Source organism: Thalassophryne amazonica, chromosome 20 (genome assembly GCF_902500255.1).
Source record: "Thalassophryne amazonica chromosome 20, fThaAma1.1, whole genome shotgun sequence".
NCBI classification, from domain to species: Eukaryota; Metazoa; Chordata; class Actinopteri; order Batrachoidiformes; family Batrachoididae; genus Thalassophryne; species Thalassophryne amazonica.
The window spans coordinates 19039449-19061998 of NC_047122.1; the positions used below are offsets into that span (position 1 = coordinate 19039449).

Consider the following 22550-nt stretch of genomic DNA (forward strand, 5'->3'; position numbering starts at 1 on the left):
ACGCTCAGCATCCACACTGTTTAAGCACTGTGAAGCTGCGGGAATGAATGACAGGAAAGCCGCATCATTACCAGTGATAAGAAGCTGATTCTGAACAAAAGTTGAGCGCACTTTAGCGCATATTTAGTCAATGACATGTACACACAACAGTATATATTTGATCACTTATTTTTGACATTTTAGGGGAAGCTGAGCTTCCCTTGCAGTCTTAGAGCAATCGCCTCTGCTACCAAGGTTTACTGAATTAAATTAAATGCTAACAGTTGAAAAGCCGTTTAAGCAAAATCCAGCAGTAAAATAAGTTTTACATTTAATGGGGTCATAAATGTAAATGGAAGTAAACAGACAGTAAACCTGGTTCTAAATTGCACTAAAATGATATTAAAAAACTACTATAATGCCAGTGTTCATATCTATAATTCAAACTGTAAACCCTTACTAAGACCATCTACTGTACATGTGTATTTTTGTGACCAAAATATTTTTTTCATTACTAGACGTACTTGATTTTCAGCATTCTCCACTTTCAGCATGGCACACTTGTCAACAAACATACATGTATATCCTCAATACATGTACATGTATAATCCAATGTTCTATGTCCATTGAACTGTCAGACCATATAAGGTTTATATTAGTTGATGTGATCTCCACGTATAACACTCGTCATCACGTGTATACATGTATATAATATACACACATACATGTATATATAATTACAATGTTCTAGCACACTACAATACGTCAATGTTTACATAATCCCCTGACTGTGTGTGTGTGTGTGTGTGTGTAACACCGAAGAAAGGGCGGGAGAAACGCATATATAACCTTTGTGCTGATTGGTCAAAAGCTTTGTAATAACCAATGAAAATGTGCGTAAGTAATAGCTTCGACTGTGCTTCGATACCGGTCTCGGTTTTTATGATTTGTTGGAGGGAAAACTACCAAATATTGGAAGCTGAAAGACTACACAGTTGCCTCCCTTACACTACATGCTCATTGTGCACCTACTTCATACTGGTCACTGTCAGCACAGCATTACTTCCGCGTTCGGCTGACTGACAGACTGACGAACTTGCTGCGTCTGCGATAACAAACAAAGACCACTCAGTGTTCTGAATAGACGACAATTTTATTAAACAAAAGGGCCTGTCACAGAGGCGTATTCTATCAGACTCCTTAAAATAAAATAAAACAACTCTCTTGCAAGCGCTCCCTCCCTCTCTCTCTCTCTCTCTCTCTATCAGAGCTGTGACTCTTTAACCCCTTAACGCCTGAATTTATATAGCTGTATATAAAAAATGTTTTGTGTGTGTTTTTGCCTTTAAGTAGATGGTAAATAATGTTGAGATTATTAATTACACTTTTGCACAAAAAATAAATAGTAATTTTGGTATTTTGGTAATAATTTATGTTATAATGTTATAATAATAGTAATGGTATGTTGCAAATTTGCAACAACAGGCATACTGGTCAATTTGGTATGTTGCATATTTGAGTCAAATATTGTAGCATATACGTATGCAACAATAGGCGTTAAAATAAACGCGCACTCGCTACATGTCGGTGCGCTTATCAAACGCCCTGATTGATCAGTCTGATCAAAGCTGAAAAGAGGTGTGACTCTAAAATAAACGCGCACCTCGCTGCATAAAAAAAAAAAAAAAATAATAATAATAATAATAATGTTAAATGACTGTTTTTGAGCCGCACCACACCATGCAGCAGAGCGCACTTCCACAGAGGCAGAAAATAGCACTGAAACTGGTGCAGCATGGCACACGCGACTGTGTTCACACATTAAAAAGCGAACACACGCAGCTGCAAGTATGAACATACACTGTTAAAGGCTGAGTACGCGCGTATTTCGGCCGTATTTAAATGAAACACAACGCTGTAATGAGCAGCTCTACGAATACACCACTGTGAAAGCCCCTAAAGGTACTCCTGGCATTCTTTTTTTTTTGCAATCTTACCCCCCCCCTAAAATTCAACAGATTTGGACGTTTCACAAAATCGACCCCCGGGACTGTCAAATCCGCGGAAAAATGTCATCCCTGAAAAACGTCAATAAAAAAATGTTTTTTACTGTTGACTCAGCCAGAAATTACAAATTATGATACAATCACATAAGTGAAAATGTTTACTGCAACTAAAAGAAGAGAAAACACGCCCCCCCCCCCCCCCCCCCCCAAATAAATAAATAAATACATAAATCTGTGCAAAACAAACTATACAAAAGTTCCATGTGTCTATAGTCCTGGGGTGGGGGCACAGGACACACGCCCCGGTCATGCATCGCGTGGATAAGCTCACCCAACACGTCAAGGATTGCCCGATTAAACGCAGCTTCCACCTCCGTTGCAGAATTCGGGGATCAGTCGGATGCGTCGATCACACTGAACCCAGTTCAGCTTCAACCTCAACATCGCTGAATGGACAGATTCTCCTGCTGGAACAGTCTCCTTTTACTCTTGCCTGGACAATAATGAAGGCAGAAATGGGAAGTGATTAACAAAAGCAAGTTTTAAAAAATTATATATATACATACACACACACACACACACGTACATACATACAGAGTGACCCCCCCCCCCAAAAAAACAAGAATGGTAATTTCTATATGATCATTCTCCAGACTTTCAGTTATCTTGGTCACATTGCATAAAACTAATGTTTTTTTCAAAATTTTGCTCCAACAATCAGACCATTTGGAGTATAATTTCAAAGAACCTGACTTTTATGCAAAGCAACTAAGATAACTGAAATTTTGGAAAAGGTTCATATATATACACATACACACACACACACACACACACACACACACACACACACACACACACACACACACACACACACACACACACACACCGTATTTGGGAATACATTTTGGAGCAAAAAGCTACATGATGTGAGACATTATTCTTACCAGTGATGACACGCTGCTGTGTGGTGCTGGACGTTGATGTCAAACCCTCCTCGCTTATGGAACTGGATTCTTCAACAAAAACACAATCACGACATGTTAAAAAAAAAAATACAGTACTGACACTAAATTAGATGTAAACTTTTGTTGTCATGCTGACTTGAGGTGTTTTTCTGTCAGAAGTTAATAGTACCTTAAAGCTGAGCACAGCGTTAGCTAGCTCGCTAGTTAGTAGTCAGCTATTTGACATATTTTTCAATTTGGCATATTTTTCAATAAAAATTATATATATATATATATATATATATATATATAAAATAGTCAGCTAGCTCACTGTGTCTGCATACACGAGACAACGATGTTACTTTAACAAGTTTAGACTCAAAATCTTCGTTTGTTAAAGTGGGCTTCCCACCAATGGGATAAGTAACATTAAACGGTGCTTTCAAGCAGACAACAGACAAAGTCATAAAAACACTTACCATCCGTCTCTTCCAACAAAGCCATGACCGAGTCGCGGTCATCCTGCCTCCGGGTGCTCTTCGGTCGGTGTCCGTAAACAGTGTTCCTTCGGTCAAACCGTTTCCAGCCCTTACAGTCCGACCTACTCCGGTCAGTGTGGCCCTGTAATCACTTTTAAGCTTTTTCAGCTGTGTCGCTATAATGTCCGGTGAGCCGGGCGCGGCCAAAGACTGGGAGATTTTCTCATTTCGGGTCACTTCATCCACCTCTCTGTATTCTCTCCTCCGCCATTAAACACAAACGTCTGCAACTCATCCACGGACCAGTGCGAGTAAAAAAAAAAAAAAAAATCGCCGTGAAACGAAAGAAAAACCTGGTTTCTGTAATGACGCAGTGATTATTTAAAAATGGCGGGTTTGATTCTCGTCTCGGACGGAGCGCTCATGACTCGTCGAGTGACGACATTCTCTGACCAATCAGTGGCCAACAGCCTGTTGACGTCACATTTTAGTATCGGCTCGGCTCGCTTGGAACCGCTCCTGAGCAGGTACAAAAAAAAGCACTCGGTACCAGGTACTAACCCTAATAGAAAAGCAAAAAAAAAAAACAAAAACGAGTAGAGTCGAGCCGAGTAGTGCTACTTTTGTGAAGTAGAAAAACGCTTTTCTTCGCCTGCGACTCCCAATGGCGCCACCCCGCGGTCAGTGACATGCACAGTGGCTCTGGACTACAAATTTCCACTGTCGCAACAGTGGCTGCTGCCGTATTCTGATCCAGCGGAAGTGAGCAAAACTGCACAATTGACGCGGTGAATGATAAAACTGAAGCGTGTAAATTGGACCTGCTAAAATCGAGGCAGTGAATGAAAACATTCAACATTAAATCAAATACAGCAAATGATACAATTGAAATGGGTAAAGCAGAGGTACTAAAATCAAGACAGTGAATTAAATTAGCCAATGTTATATTTTTAAGACATAATATTTATAAGATTAATATTTACCATAATGTGATTTTAATGGCATCCAAATTTAACGATTCTAATTTTCAAAGGGGCAATATTAACCAGATCTTGTTTTTTACGTCACTCATTTTCATGTTTAGTACTTCACATCTTCCATTTTTATCAAGTCCAGTTTTACCCTTTTGATTTTTTTAACCACATTCAATATTTACTGCTTTCACTTTTAACCACATTGTTTTACTGCTTTCATTTTTACCACAATCTATGTTTTACTGTGTTCATATTTACCACATTCAATATTTAAATTAATTTTCATCACTTTGACCCTTCATACACATGTGCAGCCACAGAGTCTAAAAGTCCAGAACGCAAAAAAAAAAAAGAGAGCATTCTTAATTCTTTTCTAAGCATCTGCTCCGCTGGAACATTGATCTGAATTCATTCAGATTAGTTGGTAGTACAAATGTATTTATCCTGAAACAATTAAAAATTATTATCCCCCCCCCCCCAAAAAAAACAGACAATATAGGTATCCTCATCGTTTTGAAAAAATAATTTGAAGTTATAAACTTAGATCAGCTTTGCTCCATTACTGTTTTATTATTCATGATTCTGATTAGGGATGGGTATGATAAGATTTATTGATAGATATCATTATCGATTCCGCTTATCGATACCTCTTGTGAATTTTCTGTGTACTACAAGTAGGCTTTAAAGGTTTTCTATGTCAAAAACATTTTATTGAGTCTTAAAGTAAATAAATATGAAACTGGACTCTGGACATAAATAAACTCTACAATGGTGGATCCTTGATCGCTGGATATAAATAGAAATAAACAAAATCTGTAGTTTTTGTCAAAAGCATTTCCTTTCAGACATTACTGGCATGAATGTCTTTCCATATGTCTGAGCTGAGCTCTTGCAGCTGGTTGTGCTGCATGTCAGGATGTAATTCATAAAGAATGCAGGATGTCTCATTTTGGGAGGGAAAAAAAAAAACGTTTTAGTCTATTGTAATTTCTTGTCTGTGTCATTTTATTTAAAGCGGCAATTCGTTTAGAAGTTATTAATTCCGAATGGATTCTGTCTTGGCAGAGAGCCATGCACCGTTTGGAGCAGTGCCAATGGAACAGAGGACAATTCTCATTTCTTGACTGCAACAAGACAAGAGTCCCAGTTAGTCACTTTAATCCGCACAAAAGTGACTCACGATTAACATATTTTAATGGCTTTGAGAGGGGTTAAGAAGCGGACTTACCGCTTGTGTAGAGATGCGAATCAAAGAACCAATGAGCCAGTGGATCGAAGCCTTGCTTCACTGGTTCACGCTTCAAAATGGAGTCGCGCTGCAGAAACGGTTGATTACAGAGCCGCTGCAGGGTCTGTAATCAATGTAAAGGAGTGATCATTTTCCCGACAAACACCCTCAAAAACAATGGCTCCTCTGAAGGATCATTAAGCAAAAAGACAATTGATATCGGTGGATCGAATAATTTATTAACGATACCCGAAAAAGAACCGGTTCTCGATACCCAACCCTAATTCTGACAGAAGCTATTTTTTTGTTTTTAATTCACAGATAATGTCATAATGCAATTTAATCCAAGCACAATCAGAGATTTCTGACGTCCGCCAATCCGGATCCGGATCACCTCCAAAATTCAGGGGAGTCTTCCATGCCCTAATATCTACATGTGGTGCAACTTTGGTCAGAATCTGTGAAGAAGTTTTGACATAATCCTTTAAAGCCTATATAAAGTGAAATCTTGATCCAGAATCTGGATCTCCTCCCAAATTCAGTGAAGTCTTCAATGCCCTAATATCTATCTGTGATGCAAATTTGGTCAGAATCTGTTAAGTAGTTTTGCATAATCCCTCAAAGCCTATATAATATGAAACTTGATCCAGAATCCAGCTCCTTTATTTTAAAATACTATGCAAAATACTGTTTTCTTTGCTCACCAAGTTCTTGCAAAAGGAACTAAGTAGTAAAAGCAATGTAGTTTCTACCTCTCATTTTTCTTTTTTTTTTTGGCTGATCTGTTCAGTTACTTAAAAACAGTGATCCAACTTGAAGGATTTATGATCTGTGACACCCATAGGTAGAAGCCATGACAAATATCTGCACCTCAACTGAGACCACCAACGAGGCGCCGCTAAACTTTTATAAGCCGCCGCTCACCTTCCTGTTGATCTCGGGATAACGTGTGCTCTTGTAGATGATCCTCTGCTCGATGACCCTGCCCGTTAGCGTGTTGCAGCCCTTTATTTCACACAGCTTTTCATAAATCTTCATCATCTGGAAGAACACAGCGTGTGAGGAGGTAGAGGACAAAGAAAGGAGACAAGAGGCCAGCCTGGACATTAAACAACTTCACAGCTGTTTTTTTTTTTTTTTTAATTCATTTCTGAAAGCTAAACTCCAGCCTGACCTTGCGTTTGAGTTTGTGTTCCTGGATGTATGAGGAGTGCTCCATGCCGAGTTCGTCCAAACTCAACTCAGCCTGCTGCAGCCGGTGGATTTCATCATTGTACACTTTCAGCAGGTTCTCCAGGTAAGCTATCTGAGAAAAAGGAACAGATAAGGACAATATGAGGAAAAAAACAACAGCTGTTAAGGCTTTGTGAACCTAACGTCATATAGGGAAATTGAAAACTGGTGTGTCTGTGTGTGTTTACTCTGCGGTTAATTTTTTAATGTGAATGCAAAGTCTCAAATGAATTAATGCAATCAGTATGTTGACTATATAATAGCGAAACTCGTGTGCATAAAAAAAAAAAAAAAACCCACCCTTACTGAGGTTATTTACATGGAGCAGATAGACCTCATAGGTCGTGCCTGAATTACAGTGTTCCCACCAATGCAAATGAAAGGATAACTGTCTCAAGTCTTGCAGAGGTTTTAAGAGAATTGCAGTATTTTCGTAAAAAAAACAGTTTAGCATTAGTACTATATAATTTAATTGTTATTATCTGTCACTAACAACCCCAGATAAAATAAATAAATATACATCACTATCATGCCGACACTAACCTGTTTCCTTGAAGCCCTCTGTTGCTGTTTATCCACATCTGTGTCTCCTACTTTGACCTTCTTGTCTCCTTGCAGACCTGAGGTTGAAGGCTGCTCGTCAACATCTTCCATCTTTGCACTACCATCCTTTTTTTCTACCTTGACATTACCCTTGTCCTCTCTTTTGGCTGGCTTTGAGGTAGACTGGAAAGAATGTGAAGTTGAGGTAGAAGGTCCAGGCTCAACCTTGACAAAGGATGTCCTCTTTTTGATGGTGTGCTGCTTGAGGACAGTACACAGTTCATTGATATACACAAAGGTTTTGGAGCGAGTGGCCTGTGCACGAGTCAAACATCGCCCCAGGGTGTTCCTGAACTCTACCGATGACAGAAAGTCAGGGGAGGCCTTATCGTGCTTGGCACACAGGTAGTTCAAGACCTCGGGGCAGTCCTGGGTGAGGGGTGTGCAGTGATCCACAAACTGGGTGAAAGGACATAAGACAAGACACGGGGGGGGGGACACTTCATTTCAAGCTTGTCCAGATAATATTCTATTCAATGATTCTACATGGTCTAAAATTTCTTCACTGGACTATATTCTGCTTTGTACTGCATGCTCATGAACTTGATTTTCATTATTAGACAGTTTAACCAACAACTGTGCAGCTTTACCCCTGATTTCCATCTATACAATTAACAATGATTTTACCAAGATTGCATTTGATCCACATTTTAATTTTATTCTTTTTTTGCTCCTGAGATTTACTTTCTAAACTTGTTTAGGCCTCCACCTGCCATTTCACTACATACATACTATTAACATGCATCGAGTTCAGCATTTTTTGTTGTTGTTGCTGAATGTTTTACTAACTCATTACTGCAGCAGAGTATCTTGATTTGAAGGCACTCCTGGACTGAAATTAATCTTGAAAGCTTGAGTAATAGATGATCACCACAAATGGCAACGCACTGACCATGCTTTACTCACCTCAGCAAAGAGCTTTTTATTTTCTTCCTGCAGAACATGTTTATCTTTTTTTGCTGTGGCGAAAGGTGACTGGGTGATATGAGTGGGTACAGGCTGCTTGGCTTTGAGTGGAGAGACATATTTGGCCATGCGTTGGTTTGATGAGGTGGTTGTAGAGCAAAAGGTCTTTAGACTCTTCTCTTCATCATCATCATCAAGGACAACAATTTTATCAGCCATAGATGCAGGGGCCACAACCATCCAAGAAGCTGATCTCTTCTGATTCTAGAGGGACGGAAAAGAAGAAGAAAAAGCAGTGCTCATTAATGTCACACAAACAGCAGATTGCTGAACCCACCAGATAGAACATATGAAATTTGCACATGAGGCAAATATTAGCTTATGTTAAGGCCTGTATATACTAATAGTACGCATATATCCACATTGCATTTAATAATTACTAACTATTAATTGGTTGCTATTTGTATTCTGGCTCATCGCCACAGAGGTACAATGCAGTACAGATCCACATTGGCGGAACTAGGTATACACAAAGCAGAATGTCTGCTCATTTTTGTTCATAGAAGTGTTAATAAAATGTCCAAAAAGACAGAATTTTTTTTTCACCTAGCCAAGCGCAACTTGTTCACATCATATTTTTATTTAATCCATAAACATTTATCGATATTCCTCTAAATGCCATAAAAACACAACAAAATCATTACAATAAGTGAATTCCATGTCAGATAAACAGATTATGGGAAACTTTCCAGATTGACCATCTTGGATTTTGCATCATACTGTTAGATAATATCTGTGCTAATTCCTTATTTTATGTTAGTGATCAAGTATTTGCCTTTGTTATTTGATTGGAAGTCTCTGAGATCTGGTTTAAAGTTTAAACACGAGTTAAGTTTCACTTCCATCACACATGCAAGTTTTAGATACAGGGAGGGCTTCCCCTATCTGTGAGAGCCAGTAACATGTAGACTAAACCACACCCACAGGCCCTGTCCCAATACCCGCACTTCCACCCTTGTGCCCCTCAAATGCGCGTTCCCGCTGAGGGGTTCAAGTGTCCCAATTCTCCGGAGAGGAGTTCGCCCCGCCCCATTTCCGCACTTGGTCTGCACTTCGGCCAAGCCCGCATCGATGCGAACTTCGCCGAAGCCGAGTACCCACAATTCTTTGCTGCATGTGACGTATTTGAGCAAAACGGCTGAAAAATCTTGGAAAAAGATGGATGCGATCGAGCTCCTGTGCCCGTGCCGAAAAAATGTCTTTTCAAGTGTAAATATTTTATTCTTAACATGTGTAATTACAATGGACGTTTGCTCTGCCATGACATTTTGGTGTGTATTTACGGACATTCGTGCGAACAATTTTGTTACTTTTTGTAGTCATGTCATAAAACAACCAATTTAACAGCCAAATAAAAATATTAATATTTATTTAAAACATTTACTGGTTATTTACCCACTCCTTTAAATAAAAAAAATAAACAACTACCTTAAATAAATAACCAATCACTAATTTACATTTCTGAAGACATGTGTCAAGATGTCATTGCCTAAACACTTTTTTTTTTTTATTTCACAGGGACAGATGAAATGACATATAATTACATTCCGGTCTGAAAATGATCATCTTTTCACTGGGCACAGGAATGCTTCAACTCAAGGCTATGAGTAAGTTTACAGCTGTAAACAATATAAACAAGTTTAAGTAAGTAAAAAAAAAAGAAAAAAAAAGTATGTTTATTTAATGACTCTTGCAGCGAAATCATAAAAATTATGGACCTGGAGGGAAAGGTAACTCCTCAGCAATGCAAGAAAAAATGGGAAAACCTTAAGAAAAAGTATAAGGTAATTTGCTTGCCAAAATGCCTTTGCATCTGTGATATTTAAAAAATGTAAATTTAATTCTATGTTATATATAAATGTTGCGGAAATGACAGTGGCGCAGGTATATGACGTAACCCGCGCTGTCCCAATCCTGCAATTTTTGGCCACTTGTGACCTGCACACTCGAACCCTAATGCACACTTCTTCTGAGTGTACACGTCACACAGGGGTGTAGGGTGTAGTGTGGGTATTGGGACAGGGCCACAGTGTATAAAAGTGTTGTGCAAACTATGTTCGTGGTCCCTTCACGAGATGGACGCTGCCTGTGGGGACCCTGGTCTGGATTCAATGTGACTTTCAATAAATTCAAAATGATGAATATAATGTTTTGGTTCTTGGAAAGGAGCAGAATTTTACATAAAGAACCGGGGGAAAATTACAATACTTTACGTAAATAAAGTCATTGCACGCAACAACTAGTGTAAAAATTACTGCTGGATATAAAAACAACATTTATGAAGAAAACAGAAGATACACAGACTGTACATAATCCAGTTAACAAGATCACTGAAACAGAAACGTGACGTTTTGGTTTGATGCATATGAAATGAATCAATTTCTTAAATTTGTAATGATTAATTTCCAGTAACTTCAACATGTCATACTGTTAGGACACAGTGTGTCGTCCAACAGTGAAAGAAGGAATAAGGTTTATTTATGTTTATTCCGTGTAGTTTCATGACGTGGTGTGAAAAGAGGTGTCGCTGTCTGACAGGAGATCAAGGAAGTGAGGCTGAACTCACAACCGGACAAATAATAACAGTGACTTGTAAACAATGTACATTACTGGCATGAGACAGAAAAAAAGACGCATAACTTACATCCTTTTTCAGGAACCTGGGGAAATAACGGAGATAAAGGGTCTCACTCAGCGCATCTTTTAGACGACAAAATTCAGCAAGCTAACATTAGCCAAAGCTAGCGCGTCAACGTTTGGAAATTACCGTTTAGTTGTGCTTCAGCGACAAAAATCTAACCTTAAGTAAAAGCAAGATAATTATTTTATCACTCTGGCCTAGTGAAAAAGAACCTTGACTCCCACTTTAAAACCTATTTTTAACACATAAGTTTCTTTTTACCGAAAAAATGTACGTAAACTCACTGCCAACGCTGACCGCCAACGCTCTCAACGTATCCCAGTCAAGCCTTGCGATTGGTTGACACGCTGACAACAGTTAATAATGGCGGTTCCTATTGGCTTGTTTACCCTCATTGCTTTGGCGGCATTTAAGATCAAAGATACACATTGCTTGTTAAGATGACAATCTGAGGCAAGAGCCGATTTAAATTAACGCGGAACACTGAAGTGTATGGCAAAACAAAAGCAATTACTTTAAGTAATTTTTCTGTTTACAGTCAAACAGGAATTAATTAGTAGTACATGGCATATTATGTTTGTTAATATCGATATATCACTCATAATATGCCTAAGGCAAAGCCTTGGATCAAACATCAATGTAGGTTGATGTAAATATATCATGTTGATAGTGGGATGAAGGTCCCGGGTCCTGATTGAAAAGACGTTCCCACTAGCTTGGCTAACAGGGAATTCCCTTTTGGCTGACTTGGTACAGGAATGGTCTTTAGTGCGAGCCGTCCGGGTTCGATCCCACCACCGTCCCGGCCACAAAGGTTCTGCGGTCACAATCTGGCGTCACAAACAGGATGTGGGTAGTCACAGAACATGCTTAAATGCACCTGTGACTTCGGGACAAGGCAAAAATGGTGGAGAGATATGTAGCGGGATGAAGGTCCCGGGTCCTGATTGAAAAGACGTTCCTGCTAGCTTGGCTAACGGGGAATTCCCCTTTGGCTGACCTGGTAGAGGAATGGTCTTTATTGCAAGCCGTTTTGGTTCGATCCCACCGCCGTCCCGGCCACAAAGGCCCTGCGGCCCTGCGGTCACATATGTGATACTCCTAGTTCAAAATTGCTTAGGTTGATGATACATACATAAAGGTATTTGAAGCAGCAGGACCTTCGTGGCCGGGACGACGGTGGGGGATCGAATCCATGCGGCTCGCACCAAAAGACCGTTCCTCTACCAGGTCAGCCAAAGGGGAACTCCCCATTAGCCAAGCTAGCGGGAACGTCTTTTCAATTGGGACCCGGGACTTTCATCCCGCTACAGTATTCATGAAAATAATATGTTTCATGTTGCCAACATTAATAACCAGGTCATTTAGATCCTGTAGACATTTTTCAGTAAAATGGTTCAGGGGAGCATTAGCATAGATAGCACCAAGATAGCACCACAGTGGGCTGCAACAATGGAAATGGTGGTCCACTCTGTTCATCGACTGGGAAGAAAAGAGGAGGGCAAACATCCTTGGGTTATTGTGTAGTTTGTCATGAGATACCACAGGGATGCTTTCTGGAGGATGACCAAAAACTATAAGACCTGCAAAGACCTGGGTATTCTCTTCAAGCAAGACTTCTGTAAAGCTGGCCGGGAGGCTTGCACGGCGGTCTGGCCAAAGATGAAGCAAGCCCAGGCTGCAGGGAAGAAAGTCTTTTTCAGAGGACATGTGGGCTACAAAAGTGGTAACAAGGTTCTTTTGGATTAATCTGGTTAAAACTAGAGGTGGGTGGAGCGATCCTAATATCGATAATATCGATACCAACACTGGTATTGATACTGAACGATCCTCGTGTAAAAAGATCAAGCTTTTTTTCTCTCCCGCACGCACTGACTGCTGCACATGCAGATTCATCAAAGTCTACTCTCTGTCTGTAAGTGCAGCGCTGCGCTGTGTCACACAACACAGAGCAGCACACCCTCCCCCCTCTGGTCTTATGTTGTGCCGTCACGTGGCTTAGTGGTACCAGCCAACAGCCATGCAGGTAGACTCAGCCTGGCCCACCCACTCAGCGCTCTCCACGAGTCAGCCCTCTACCTCAGGAGATTTTAAGTTGTGTTGAGTGAGATTTATTTTTAAACAAAAATGTTGATTGTGATAATAAAGTATTTTGTTGTCATGTACAATGGTTGGCGAAATTCTATCTTAGGTCTTTTGGATCCTTTGGATCTATGAAGCTTAAATATGAAAAAGTATCTGTATCAATATCGGCGATACTGGGCCTGTATTTACTTGGTATCGGATCAATACCAAAATTCCCGGTATCGCCCACCTCTAGTTAAAACAGACTACACTTACTTTGCACTTTTAAGGTGTTTAAAATACTGCCTCATAATAGTTAGACTCATTCTTTAAAATGTTCTTTTTACAAAGAAAAGTTTAGTTGGAACTGACTCATGTTATCTCGAGTCTACTTAACCAATCTTATACCTGTGTACTACTTTAGAAAGATGTAAGGAAAATGTTACATTTTTTTTCATATCCTTTCATACCTGGATGTAATCTGGATTATGATGTTCTGTAGAGTTCTTATTCATACTATACACTGGTTATAAAAATTCTGATAAGCTATGCAAAAGATTTGCTACAATTTGTTGTTGTTTTTTTTGTAGAATTTCAGATAAAATCCTCAATTTTATAATAACTGGAAAATCTCAGGGGCTTTGTTAATATTTAGCTCAGTATACCAGCTCATTACCTTTTTTTTTCCTCCCCCTTTCATGTCTTTGTTATATTCTGTGTGCTCTTATGTTTCACTTAATGTTAGGGGTCTGAGAGATTCTCTTAAAAGAAAATCTGTCTTTCTCTTTTGTAAAAACCAAAAGGTTCAATGTTTTCTTCTTCAAGAAACTCATTCTAATGAAATGGATGAAAAATTATGGTGTAATCAGTGGGGTGACAAAATATATTTTAGTCATCATGGCAGCAACAGGTCAACAGGGGTTGCTATACTCATGAACAATTTTCCTGAGAAGATGTTTGTATTGATGACATTTTTTGTGTCCTGGGGAATGTATACAGGTACAATTCTGCAAAACTAAGAGATGTTATCTAGATTATCAAATTCTCTTAGAGAACTATGTCAGAACATTACAATTGGTAGCGATTTTAATATGGGGGTAAATGAATGGTTTGACAGATCTCCATCAGCATTTCAGAATAATTTCTATAAGTAGCAGTATTTTGAACCAATTGAAGGCCCCAAATGCTGGACTGTGGTAAACCAGAGAATAGAACAATGATCCACTGTGTCAAACGTAGCGCTAAGATCTAACAGTAACAAAACCGTGGTGTTGTCCAAATCCAGAGCGAGCAGTAGATCATTTACTACTTTAGTAAGAGCTGTCTCCATGGAGTGGTGTGTTCTAAATGCAGACTGCAGTGGCTCAAAGAGGTTATTCTCAGTAAGGTGGTCCACAAGTTGCTGCATAACTACTTTTTCAAGGATTTTAGAACAAAATGATAGATTTGATATTGGCCAATCATTTTTGAGGAAACTGGGTTCAAGGTTTAATTTCTTAAGTATTGCTTTAATTACTGTGGATTTAAAGTATTTTGGAACACATCCTGAGGTTGGTGACAGGTTAATAATTTCCAATACATTAGGCCCAAGTGTAGGCTACAGGTCCTTAAACAGTTTCGTTGGAATAGAGTCAAAAAGACCTTGTGTACAGTACTTAGTAGAAATTCCAAGTTTTATCATTGTACCCAATAAGGTGCTATCAAATCCAGTAAATTTAGGTGAGGTGTCAGCAATGGCACCCACATCAGTAACAGGGTGCAGTGGCGAGACTAAGGCATGCTGGGATATCAATGTCATCAATCTTATTTTGTGTATGTAAGCCAAGAAATCTTGAGCCGTAAATGGAGAGCGGCTTACCGGTGGTTGCCCTTGCATAAGTGTTGCCACCATGTCAAACAAGAACTTTGAATTATACTTGCTTTTGATTATCAAATCAGAGTAGTAGGCCCATTTTGTACCCAATAGTGAGACAAAATAGTCCAGAAGGTGGAATACTTCTAGTGTGGAGGTACGCCATTTTCGGTGTAGACCTCTAGACCTATGTTTGAGGCCATGAAAATAATCATTGCACCAAGCAGAGTGTTATTTATTTATTTTTGGAGGGGTGGGGGGGCTCTTTGGCCTGCTGTAGAGTCCTAATGTTACCCTCCCTGTAGAACTCTATGTTTGCAGATAAGATGGCGGCGCCTTCCTCAGTAGGGTGAAGGTCATCAGGCATCAGCAAACCCTGGCGACCCCAGAAAGAGGGCTAGTTATCAATAAAACTAAAACCTTGCTGGCTGCGAAACTGTGCCATCCACCAGTTCAAAGATACCAGCCTGTTGAACGCCTTGTCATTTCAGTAACAGTAAGGGTAGTGGCTATCTTAGTTGCTCTAGCTTCATTTTGTTTCCTCATACAACCACTTCTAGCAATAATGGACATCACAAATGTTTTACGCACTTGTACACACACGGTGCACATACTTGTGGTAAAACCACTGTGTTGCTCCATCTATCTTTATTATAGCAACAAAACAAAGAAGAAAACACACAGCACACAAAACATTCTGCCCCCTAGCGTCCATGCAGGGTATAAATAATTACAAACAAAATAAATTACCATAAGATGCAAAAAATGGCGCTTACAGTAACATTAGGTCCTTCTTAAACAAAACTCTAATATACACATTCATATTTTCACCAACGTTCTTGACAAAGTGGCCACCATGCAGCAAGTTTATGAAAAAAGTGAAGAATTAATTTCACACTGCATTGAATTCAGAGATTTATGAGATCATCACTGCAACCACAAACCGAACAACACACAAATACACACTGCAAAAACTGGCCCTCTCAAAATAAGCCAAATAATCCTAAATCTAGCCAAATTGTTTTGTATTAAGCAAAAAAATCTACCAATGGGGTAAGAAAAAATTGCTTGGTTAGAATTCTCAAAACAAGCAAACATTTTCCCAAAAAAGGACATTTTTTCTTATGTATAAAATGCTCAACAAGATTATTTTTCTATTTAGACAAAAAATAAGTCAAATTTTCTTTAAACAAGTCTTTTTTTACTTTCTTAGATATCAGTTTTTGCAGTGCATTAAAGCAAATTATAATGTGAGCTACTAACATTTAAACACATACATGGAAAAAGTAAAACAAAAACTTACTTAATACATCGTATCTTCTTTTAAAAAAGGACATCAGTTTGGACAGTTTTGTCCACATGTCAAATTTGAATTTACAGGAACGCTAAAGTATTGTAAAGTGCACCACAGCACACGCTGACATGGATCAGTGTTTGCAGAAATGCAGTTCCATTAAACTCTTTTTTTTTTTTTATTCCAGCCTTTACATCTCCATGTGGGTTCTACAAAAGCGTCAATATCTTCATCTGCATCGGTCTGACTGTTACCACGGCTACAAAAAAATAAATAAATAAATAAAACTGAATTTCAGAATTCTGATGTGGAAAAGCAGCCAAAAAACTGTAGAGTGGGAAATTTCAAGCATTTGGCAAGATGGAATATTTTCTGCTCCGGCACAAGTACACACTAATAACTTCCTATTTAGTCAAGGATTTTAATTAAATTTGACCACTTTTTTTTTTTTTTTGCATTATCCAGTGTTCCCTCCGGGTGCTCCGGCTTCCTCCCACATCCAACACATTCTGTGTTTGTTTGTTTATATGTGACCCTGTGACAGACTGGTGTCCTGTCCAGGGTGAACCCCGCCTCACACCCTATGACTGCTGGGATAGACTCCAGCCCCCCGTGAGCCTTAACTGGAGTAAGCAGGTATAGAAAATGGATTATCCAGTGTTCACAATAAAATACAGCATCATCTGATCAACATGACATGAAGACTGGATTGTTTTTACGCAGAAGTAGTAAGAAAATGTTACAAGAAACCTCTCCCTGGTACCCGGGCAGCCCAAACCCACTCTAGGTCTGGTGCATTATGACAGAAAATAATAATAATAATAATAAAAAAAGATTTGTGAGGAATCCAGAATATGAGCTCAAACAGGCCGATGATTTCTGGGGTTTAAATTCACTCTTCCACTGCAGTGAGGTTTTTCATCTTCACTTCTCTTTCTGAAAACGTAATAAGTGGAAAATCATTACAAACAAGCAGCCTGAAGGTCAATAAATGATATGAGCAAATAGATTAAAACTTACCTTCTCTTGTTTTTCAGCCTCATCTGCAGATTTAAACAACAATAATAAATAATAATAATCACATGGAGTCGTGGACTGAATGGAAACATGTTGCATGACAGACAGTTTGTTATTTTGTGCTACCTGAGCTGGAGAAGGTCCAGGAGACAAACTTGATCAGACCGTAGAGAACCAGCGCCACCCCAACCAGCGCCATGGAGTCCTCAATGGAGGGCACTCCGAAGCTTGCAGGAGAGAGAAAAAAGTCACGACTTCAACCGCTGCACAGTCAGTTTTACAGTGTCAAATTAACACTGCAGCCACACGCATGTGGTTCCATTCAACACTGTGACAAACAACTCCATCATAGAGTACTAAGTCCTACATTGGCCCAGTCATAGAGTTGGGTATCGAGAACTGGTTCTTTTCAGGTATCATTAAGAAATGATTTGATCCACCGATAGCAATAGTCTTTTTCCTTAACGATTCCCTTATCAGTCCGTCAAAGCTGCCGTTGTGTTTGAGGGTGTTTGTCGGGAAAATGATCACTCCTCTACATTGATTACAGACCCTGCAGCTGGTCCGTAATCAACCGTTTCTGCAGCGCAACTCCAGTTTGAAGCCTGTACCAATGAAGCAATGCTTCAAGCTGCTGGCTCGTTGGCTCTTTGATTGGCTGCTCTTCAGAAGCGGTAAGTCCGCTTCTTAACCCCTCTCAAAGCCATTAAAATATGTTAATCGTGAGTCACTTTTGTGTGGATTAAAGTGACTAACTGGGACTCTTGTCTTGTTGCAGTCAAGAAACGAGACTCGTCCTCTGTTCAGTTGGCATAGCTCTAAACGCTGCGTGGCTCTCTGCCGAGACAGAGTCCAGTCGGAATTAATAACTTCAAAACGAATTCCCGCTTTAAATAAAATGACACCTCTTTCCAAACGCTGTAATACAGACAATAAACTACAATTGACTAAAATGTTTTTTTGTCCTCCCAAAATGAGACGTCCTGCATTCTTTATGAATTACATCTTGACGTGCAGCACAACCAGCTGCAAGAGCTCAGCTCAGACGTATGGAGAGAGATTCATACCAGTAATGTCTGAAAGGAAATGCTTTTGACAAAAACTACAGATTTTGTTTATTTCTATTTATGTCCAGAGTTTAAGGATCCAGCAACCAATTTCATATTTATTTACTTTAAGACTCAATAAAATGTTGACATAGAAAACCTGTAAAGCCTACTTGTAGTACACAGAAAATTCACAGGAGATATCGATAAGGGAATCAATAAAGAACTGGATCGATAAGCGGAACTGATAATGGTATAGATATCGATAAAATCTTATCAATTCCCATCCCGAGGCCTAGAGGCCCACTGCTTCAGGTGCGCGTCCTCGGATTACTCCTCAACCTCTGCTATTGTGAAAAGTAACTCTATTAGTGTCAATTTAAAACTGAGTTATTATAACAGAGTTGATTTCACACTCTTTTCAGTGGGACCATGTGCACTTGTTACAGAGTTAATTTAACACTGCAGTGAGTGAATATCTGCACACACACACACACACACACACACACACACACACACACACACACACACACACACACACACACACACACACACACACACACACACACACACAACACTATATTTAGTGATACGTGTGGAGACCCCAAAAAGTTTCAACAAATGAAGAAGAGACTTTGGTTATTTGATTATTTTTGTCCTGTTTGTCTTGAGTGTGTCAAGTTTTCTATGTTGGGACATTTTTCAATCAAAAACCTGATCCTGATGCGTTACCGATCACGTTGAGGGTCATGGCGGCCCGTCCCGTCCCTGCCGGATGGACGGCCACGCAGCTGAGCTGGCCTCCTCTGCCCAGGTCCAGCTGTGACGGGTCCAGCTCCAGGTGGCTGCTCTGACTGCAGGTGCCGTCCCAGGCCTGCCTGTGGCCCGTCAGCCTTCCCGAACCCAGAACTCTGGACGTCTCGTCAGCACCTTTAAACTCCCAGCTCAGCTCCAGTGAGAGCGGGACGAATCCGGACGCATCACACTGGACCGTCAGCTTCTGGCCGGGAACGGCGAGCGGCAGCGGGAACGGGTGGATGGACACGGACGGTGATTCTGGGAATAGAGTTGAGTCGCGACCAAAATAAATGCAGACATTAAACATTCAAGGTCAAAGATGTGTTTTAACATGGTGATTTTTTTACTCACCTATGACCTCCAGCTGCATCACCATCTGAGCCATGACGTACGGCAGATATACCGAACAGATGTAAGTGCCCGAGTGCTGCACTTTGGCTTCCTGCAGGATCAGGGACACGTTTCTGTTCTTGAACAAACTCTCAAAGTCCAGTGTGGCCCCTTCCTCCTGTTCATCCGCCACCCGGTCCGTCTTCCCATTGTAAGCCAGAACCAATCGTCCGTCACCTCAGAACTGGTAGCGCCACTCGACGGCGAAACCTGACCTGGACAGAGGAGAAGACGGGTCCACCCAGAACCCACAGTCCAGCACCAGTGGTTCTCCAAGTCTGGACTTCAGCGACACGGTTTGACTGGACACAGTGAGGATCACTGAGGAGACAAACGGTAGTGAGGAGCACGAAACAGGTCAGGTGACGCGGATAAGTAGATTGTACAAGAAGGGCTACCGTCGTGCTGTTTGGCGGCTGTGGGAGCGCGCGTGATGCTGGAAACCACCAGCCGCTGGTTCAGCCCATGAATGGCAGTTGAAAACCAATCACCTTGCAGATATACAGGGCTGAAGGCGGAGTCAGTGAGCGAGGCAACCCATCTGAGGGACGACGGCTGCGGCAGGAAGGGGTTGACCTCACACTGGGGCTTATGGATCGAGCCTCTGCGAGGGTTGAGGGACGGGTGGCAGAGAGTGCCGTCTGGGTCTGCAGACAGTCCAAAAAAAAAAAAATTAACATTATTCAGGGAAGAAGTGGGTCATTTTAAGCAATTACTTTTTAATTTATGAGTCAACTGGCTGAAAAAAAAAAATCTAATTTTACACTAGTCCAAGATGATCAAATGTGAATATTTCCTTATTTTCTGTTTTAAACTAATTTATTGCTTTAAAGTGCTTTTTAAAATAATTTTTGAAGGCACTTTAAAATGCTTTTAAAATGTTTCAAAGTGATTAAATTATGATGTTTCTTCAATTTTCAGTGGTTTCTAAACATCTATGAACCAATAAAAATGGTTTAAACTTGATTTAACTTGTCAACATCAACTGTAATCTGGTTTGAACACTGAGGACAAACTGGTTTAAAGAGTTTCCAGCTCGTGTAAACTGGACTGCAAATAGTTTCAAACCTATTCATTGTTTTTTAACTTATTTTAAAGAACTCTAAATTAATATAAAACTGAACACTTGGAAATCTTGTCAATGCTGATGTGCACTTTTGCCATTTTCCATATTTGCTGCACAAACTGATTTATCAGTAAATGATGCAAAATAATTGAGAGATTTCACACAAACTCTAATAACTGGAAGTTTCAGCCTCAGATCGACTGCAAACTGTTTTCACTGCAACTGATTAACACCGAAATATGGACATGGACTCTGCAAAAACAAACTGCTGCTGGAGTGTTTTATTATCAGGTCACAGGTCACGTGCAGAAACACACCTCCAGTGCTCAGCAGTGTCCGTGCGCACACACACACACACGTTTCGTCCTCGTGCTGTGTCCTGACCTGTAACGTAGTAAACTCTATCGGGGTTGACATCGGACGGATGCTGCTGCTGGGACTCTGCACTGGGACCGAACGCGTCCCTCCTGACGTACAGCAGAGACGTTTCCTGAGTCGTACCTCCAGCTAAACCTCCTCCTCGACCCACTCTGTCATGCACAAACCAGCACTCCAGGACGGGACAGACGCTGCTGCTGCTGCTCACTTACAAACAACAAAGACACAAACAACAATATAATATCAGAAATTTATAAAACCCAGAAACTGAATCAACTTTATTTGGAAATAAGTGACTAAACACACACACACACACACACACACACACACACACACACACACACACACACACACACACACACACACACACACACACACACACACACACACACACACAAATCTTAAAATATAACTGCATAATTCTCAGATTCACCCGAAATGATTTGATAAATCAACATTTCTTCTATAATTAATGAATTCATATTTTAATGTAATTTATGAAACATAAACATCGATAATCATCATCATGGTGACAGTTTTGTAAATGTGATTATTTGCTGATTTGATCTCATTTTGTATCTTTGTCAAGCTAATATTCTCACTTTTTGAAATGTTGGCAACAAATCATTTACGAAGTGATAAATAGTTTAAATATCTTTATATCCAGTCAGTTGAACATTCAAACACTGCTAGAAAAAAAGCAGAGGTCAGATCAATGATGCTGACTGCAAACATCATTTCTATTTTCCACTAAATTCAACTTTTGAATGACGTAAAAATAATATGACGTCACATGCAAACGACCATGAATAATTCAAAATAGGCTTCATTTAAGAATAAGTCAACTATTGTTCAATAAGCGCATAAATGATTAAACCAGATGAACATGATGACAGTAAAATAACGTGTGTGTGTTTTTTTTTTTTTTACCTTGTACGAAGCAGAAAACTGCAGCAACCACAGACAGTTTATAAATGGTAGAAAAGTCGCTCATGTTGTCCTTCTTCTGTCCTGTGAAGAATTCGCTCTTCTACCCTGTTATCGCAGATGAAAGTCGTGTTTAAATCGGTGGATTTCCCCTGAAACTCAAAATATATTACATATATATATATATATTTAGTTTCACTTTCACCAACTCGGTCTGTCAAGTTAGCTAAAAGAAATTACGACGCATTCTGGTCGCGATTTCAAAATAAAACTACGTCACACAGCGGCGTAGAGTCAAGTTATGTGACTATTGCCAGTTAAACTACTAAAATTTAGAATAGCATGTATATCTAGACAGATAAAAAGCTTTTTTATGATGAAAAGTTAAACGCTCCATTCAGGGGCGTAGGTTTGCATATGGACCATAGTGACAAGTCACAACCAATATTTTGGGATGGCAAAATAGTCCCTACCAATATTTAGAATTTTTTTTATATAACAAAATCATTCACTATTTTTTTGCGAACTCGATACTATAATTTTAGTCGTCACGTATTGTGTTTTCGACGTGCCAGAGTGACAGGGTTACCCATGTTGCAATTTCATTAGCTCACGTTCTTCTCACATGGACGTAAACAAAGCGCATCTCGTGGCAGGCAGTGCTT

The 22550-nt window shown here is 39.9% G+C and overlaps 2 protein-coding genes across 4 annotated transcripts in view; both read right to left on the reverse strand.

The window, feature by feature from the left end:
- The window catches only part of daxx (death-domain associated protein), a 61483-nt gene extending 50128 nt beyond the window's left edge, over positions 1 to 11355 (reverse strand). Inside the window, exons 1-5 of one of the 3 annotated variants that reach the window (XM_034160987.1) lie at positions 11338 to 11355; positions 8353 to 8616; positions 7387 to 7845; positions 6785 to 6916; positions 6535 to 6651 (exon numbers count right to left, since the gene is read on the reverse strand). In XM_034160987.1, the coding sequence (XP_034016878.1) occupies positions 6535 to 6651; positions 6785 to 6916; positions 7387 to 7845; positions 8353 to 8592 (948 nt within the window). In that variant the 5' untranslated portion in view covers positions 8593 to 8616; positions 11338 to 11355. The other 2 variants (XM_034160988.1, XM_034160986.1) reach the window with 2 other exon arrangements.
- Positions 11356 to 17019: 5664 nt separating this feature from the next.
- LOC117502171 (tapasin-like) lies at positions 17020 to 22075 on the reverse strand. The gene is given in 8 exon segments (XM_034161203.1): positions 17020 to 17199; positions 17284 to 17306; positions 17407 to 17508; positions 19059 to 19382; positions 19476 to 19835; positions 19913 to 20161; positions 20965 to 21165; positions 21889 to 22075. Coding segments are annotated over 8 exon segments (1335 nt in total). The 5' UTR covers positions 21953 to 22075; the 3' UTR covers positions 17020 to 17187.
- Between the last annotated feature and the right edge of the window lie 475 nt (positions 22076 to 22550).